Here is a 5924-nt window from a genome sequence, read left to right on the forward strand (position 1 = left end):
CATATATATACATACATACTTACACATACATATACACACACATATATATATGTAAATATAGTACATAGCTGTATCCTCAATTGTATGTATATATATACAGGCATATGAAAGAATACATTACAATAAACTATAATATTGAACAATATGTGTTTACAAACATTTTAGGCTCCTAATATTAGGAATTTAATTATTGTACATTATTCCTCAGAGAAAGGAACCATTGTGCTGACTACGTCGAAATCCTCTATTTATCTTTTCTCTGGGGTTTGTTCTGTACGGCTTGATGTAAGCATTCCTTTGGCTCTCGCAGCGAACGATTTATTACTGAAATCTGTGAGACGAATTATCTTGATTTAGACAAATTGCAAAACTCGCAGCTTGCCGAATTTCTGGGATTCGTTCAACGTGATCACAAAAAGCACAATGATAATTGAAAAAAAAAACGAGTCCTTTGTTTCATGTCAAAACGAGTAATACAACAACAGACATTAACCAAATTGATAAGCCATTCAAGGTCATACAGAGGAGAGAGAGAGGGGGGGCGGGATGTGGACACAATCGGCAGCGTATTGACAAACATAAAGTTAGAATGGCTTAACATATCACGCTCAATCGATGCGACAACTCACATACCAATTAATGAGTTACTCGCTTTGCTCGCTTGGAGTTCTTCAAGAATATGGTCGTACTGCTGGAGAATTCCAACTATGCGGCTATTCAGCAGCAGATATTCGGCTGTTGGGAAGGTATCAATTTGTTGAGATTTCAGAAACGATGAGCGAATTGGAAAATTCCACATTAAACTGCGAACATGCACGAGCTTATCCATCCAATGAGATTGAAGAGAATTAGTAGCAACGGAAAAGAAGTAGGGAATACGAATAGAGCAACTAGAACGCCGCAAAATCGATATGGCGCAGTGGACATACACAATTGGCGGTCGTCCTTTTCCTCCTCTATACTTGACAGCAGGTCTGGTTGAGCTCTAAGAAGGTGGTTCAGCAATTCCTGTGTGAAGGGGTGTTGTATTTATTTTGGGCGCATGTGAGAGTGGCAATTTTCTGGTGTGTGTGTGTGGTGGGGGGGTTTCATCAGCTGAAAGCAATTGAAGGCCAGGTCAAGGATGGGACAGGTACAGGTACAACAACAAGACATGGGAATGAAGCTCGTTCTACCTCCCTATATATTCTTTTCTGAGAATATAAACGCTAAATGTGTAGGCATAAGCGGAAGGCTGGAATTACAAATGTCGCTCGTTCTGCCTCCCTAAATATTCTTATGTGAGTATATGCGTTAAATGTGTAGGCCTAAGCTGAAGGCTGGAACTACAAATGTCACTCTTTCTGCCTCCCTGAATATTCTTATGTGAGAGTATATACGTTAAATGTGTAGGCCTAAGCTGAAGGCTGAAATTACAAATGTCACTCTTTCTGCCTCCCTAAATATTCTTATGTGAGAGTATATACGTTAAATGTGTTGGCCTAAGCTGAAGGCTGGAATTATAAGTCGTCCTAACCCTGCATATACTAGCATACGCGAAAATAAGTACGACTTGTTGTCGAAGCGCTACTGCCAGGGAATAAAACTATGCTTACCTGCACACTTTCATTGCTTTCCAGCTCATTACTTGGTACGTCGACTAAGAGTTCACCAAAGTTGTTGAGCCTCTTATAGGTGCTCTCGACATCAAACTGCACCCGCGATTTCTATATGGAGATGGAGTAAGGAGAAGGCAGGTAACTAAGTGTTGAATTGTGACTGAACAATTATGTCCATATCCGATTACCTGCAGATCTATGACATTACTTACTGCTCAACAACGACCACTAGACAGGTAAGACTTTAATCTAGACCATATCACAGTGTTTGCGAGGAACAGTGCCTTTCACAGCTAGCAACAATATGTGATAATCTAATCCACTCGACAGAATTCTGGCGCATGACGAAAGTCTACTCGAGCATGTACTGTACAACCGAACAATACATATCTAAATATTTCCATCCCGCCTAAGGAATGCCTGACTTGGGAGTAGAAGCATACACTTACCTTGCGGGAGTGGGGATCATCAGTGTCTTTATATCGGGTGCCCAAATCTGAGAGCGTTATCTCCTCGCTAATATTCGGTTTACTTTGTAAGTTCTCCTTACACTGCTTGTCTATAGTGACTTGTACTTGTGCCAGCAATTCGTCGTCCGTCTGTTGCAAAAGGTGAAGATATCAATAATTGAATGTAAACCGTTGGTCAGTAGTACTTCTCGCTGACATGGTGTCATGATATAGCTACCCAGACAGTTCGATATGTTGAGCGTATGTTCAGTTTAATATCGGACCTTCAAGTCCTAGTTGCATTGCATGATTGTACTTACCCTACATAGTTTGATTTTAGTGCAGGTGCCTTCCGAACACAGTACGAGAACAACAGCATGGCTTCGTAATGTACTGGAAGGGATTAAATGAACCAGTGAAGACGAGAAAAGGCCCTTCGCTCAGCAAGTCTCGACAAACATACCTAGACAGACCAACGACCCAACGCTATAACAGGAGCACATACCTTCGATGTAGCCAAGTCTGTGAAGATCTCGGTGAGCGATGTGTTCATGCGCACAGTCGATGCCAGAGCCATAAAGCCAGCAGTATTCACGGCGTTAAATCGTATGTCTAATAGCTCCAGCGTAGAGTTTATTGACAGAGCTTCCGATAGAGCAATGACGCCTGTGGACAGGGGTTGAGTATGTCGATTAATTGGGGAAAAACAGATTGCAAGAGCCTCTGAAGCCGCAATTGTGTAGAGACTAGAGGTGACGAGAGCAACACATCGCGTGCATACGCACCCTGGAGGTTTCAAGTATTCCCGCCAGGGTATTTTAATATAATTCCATGTGATAAAGCCAACAGCGTAACTTAATGAGATGGTGCTCGAACATACCTGTGCCATCGAGACCGGTGAACACTAAAGAAATTTTCTTGACCGTTTGGTTTACTAAGAGCAAGTCTCGAAGGTCAGTCATCTACGGAAGAAGATACAAACAGCTATTTAGGTGAGATGGTCAAAACCAAACAGTCCTGAAATACACCTTTGCAATCGCTCGAAATTAAGAAGTTTTCTTTTTTTTGGTTGGTGATAATTTTTGCACAATCCTTGTTTGCTTACCGCTTGTTCTGACGCACATTCATTGTAGCTGACGTCCAGTGAGACGAGGCCCGTGTTTTCTTTCTGCAACGTAAAATCAAATATCTTGATTAGTCCAGGCCCCATCACCCATCTACAATTACGCAGAACACTGACATCGAGGCGAACATAAAACTGTAGAATTCAGTCGACAAAACAAGCGTACATGGTTTGAAATTTTGAATATCTGATTGGTTGATTTCCTCAAGTGCAGCCGATGTCGAGACTCGGGCATTTGATCAGCTTGTAATCAGTACAATTGTCGCATACATCAGTGCATTATGGTCATCACAGGCAGCTTTCGCGATAAAAAAAACAACAAGAAAAAAAAAAACTCGCGACGGGCGAGCAACTCCGAGGTCTTCGGTGTGTAACTAATCCTTAAACAAGCAACATACCAGCGCCTGCGCCAGGTAGCAGCAGCCAGCACCCTTTATCTGATTTCGCCACAGCACTACATCCTTTAGCACATTATTTTTCTGTAAGGCCCTTGCCAGGGATCGTGCGCCATTATCCTGCATAGAGATAAATGAGATTGAATCAGTCGTTGACTTGGTATCCGATGGATACATTCGACATACGAAGAGATCACACCAGTATGTATATTCGCACAGCAGCTGAGAGTCCATATTGTTACAGAGGCCTATGTATTTATATTCCTATCCTAAATTTGAGATTTGTCGGATCACATACGGCCATTTGGAACACTAAAGGGCCAATTGATTGAATCATACGTCAAAGCTCGACTGCACTCAATGGTACTATGTTCTCAAGTATAGAGCATACCCCAATGGCATTGCTCCTCATATCTAAGTGTTGTATAGCGCAGCTCGGTTGCTTCAGCGCTGCACCCAGTGCTGCCATAGAATCGCCCGTGATTCCGTTGCCCATCAGCTCGAGTGACTTGAGCGAAGGCGCCTTTCCGCAGCCAAAAACTACACGTCAAAGAATAGCAGGCTATACGTCAGACTTGCAAAATCAAGAGGTTCCAAAAGCACGCATGCTCCGATAAATTTCCATGACTGAAAGAACTTTTCCACAATCGCTAACCTTTCGTCCGGTACTGTGGTCGGACATAGATTGAAACAGCGAACGTACCGTTGACATCAGCCTATCGGGACTGGTAAATATATGCACCCCATAGGAGCTCCCAGGTACCCGTGGTGTAGACTGGAAGAGTCTCCCGTATGAATAAACGCAACAATAACCTCACAGCGCACATGAAAATCCAAACAGAACACTTACAGATGGTTTCAGCCACCGATGAATCTTTCAGCCCACACTCCACGAGACTGAGAGACACAATTGTAGCCGTGTGTAATGACTGTATGAGAAAAAAGAAAGAAAGAAAAAAAACAGATCAATGGGGATTAGCAAAGCTCCTTGACCACACTATACGTGTGTTAGGCTATAGAAACATCGAAACCACGAAATCGCTAGACTGGTTGTCAAGCACGTCGGCCCGTGAATCGTCACCCTACCTTCGCATGGTTCCCATCGCGGCTACACTTATGTAAGCAAACTACCAACTTTCTATATAAGTGAAGTCACGTGCCAAAATAAGGAAAATAAAACTATCAAGTGGCCAGAAGTTGCATCAACCTACTTTCGCCAGATTCTGCGCCATTTTCCTGTCGAACACTATTCCTGTCAGATCTAAGTTCTTTATACGCCGACAGTGGGACATCAGCGTGCCTATACTCGCAATGCCGGGGCCTTTGATTCCAGGGTTGTACGCAAGCTTCAGACTTTCGAACGAGCGCAGCTTTGAAAGCGCCTTTGTGACTTTCGCCAGACTCTGTGCAATTGTACAGCATGTAAATAAGTTGTAGTGCTCGAAAACAGAAGCAGACAGCACAAGCACACAACATCACGACAGCAAAAACAACATTAACATGAGTTTTTCATGTCGAAAATATTACCCCACAGTTGATTGGGAGTAAGACAGAGCAGAAACGATGGTGCGGATACTAGGTTACAACAGAAGAACATACGGCATACAGAAACGAAATTATAGTCAGTTGACACAAACATGTAACCGTGGCCAAAAATTGCGCTCCATGATGAAGAACCCGCCAGGGAACTCCATCGTTACTAACCCCGATACACCCACATACCATATCGTTCAAACTGGACTTAGTGCAGACCAGTGACAACAGAAACCCGTTCTGACCGAGAATCTCCGACACAGATTCCCAATCCGAATACGTTATTCGAGGTGTATCGGCCAGATTTATATGCCGTAGTTGCGTTCCGTTGGTTATCGCATTCTGTTTCAGTGCGAAATATTCAAAAGAGGTACATCGATGACAGAATGAATTGAGAGCTCGCTAAAGACTTCGCGATCGATCTGGCCTACTCAACTATATATCTCCATGCAGAAGAAACCCCAGGATTATTGATTATCATCTAGTCACCGAGAGATGGATGTCGTAGCTCTCTACGCATAATATGGATACTTGTATCGATTGAGATCCAACGCATACTTCGATTTGAAATACACGTTTTCACGAATAATCATAGAATGAATATAAAGGTCAATTCGTTAAGACGGGAAAGACGCGTTTTTACAAGTAACCTTGAAATGAATATAGGTGTCAATTTGTATGACGCATACGTATGTCCACATAAAGGAAAGGTACATATCCGTTGATGTGTTTATGTTATGATATGATAGTATATGAGCAAAAATACTAAAATTATAAGATCTATCGAACAGTACATACAAGCACAAAATCACCGAGGTATCACCAT

General features: G+C 42.6%; 1 protein-coding gene across 1 annotated transcript in view; it reads right to left on the minus strand.

Moving 5' to 3' along the window:
* Positions 1–164: 164 nt before the first annotated feature.
* The window catches only part of SARC_10926 (hypothetical protein), a gene marked incomplete at its 5' end in the record, with an annotated part of 7163 nt that continues 1403 nt past the window's right edge, over positions 165–5924 (minus strand). Inside the window, 13 exons of the mRNA XM_014295006.1 lie at positions 165–331; positions 634–735; positions 930–1008; positions 1596–1706; positions 2048–2197; positions 2553–2713; positions 2928–3009; positions 3153–3215; positions 3569–3685; positions 3957–4105; positions 4416–4494; positions 4777–4968; positions 5288–5440. Coding sequence (XP_014150481.1) covers positions 249–331; positions 634–735; positions 930–1008; positions 1596–1706; positions 2048–2197; positions 2553–2713; positions 2928–3009; positions 3153–3215; positions 3569–3685; positions 3957–4105; positions 4416–4494; positions 4777–4968; positions 5288–5440 — 1521 coding nt within the window. The 3' untranslated portion in view covers positions 165–248. The remainder of the gene's footprint in view (positions 332–633; positions 736–929; positions 1009–1595; positions 1707–2047; positions 2198–2552; positions 2714–2927; positions 3010–3152; positions 3216–3568; positions 3686–3956; positions 4106–4415; positions 4495–4776; positions 4969–5287; positions 5441–5924) is intronic.

This window comes from Sphaeroforma arctica (genome assembly GCF_001186125.1).
Source record: "Sphaeroforma arctica JP610 unplaced genomic scaffold supercont1.1445, whole genome shotgun sequence".
Lineage (NCBI taxonomy): Eukaryota > Ichthyosporea > Ichthyophonida > Sphaeroforma > Sphaeroforma arctica.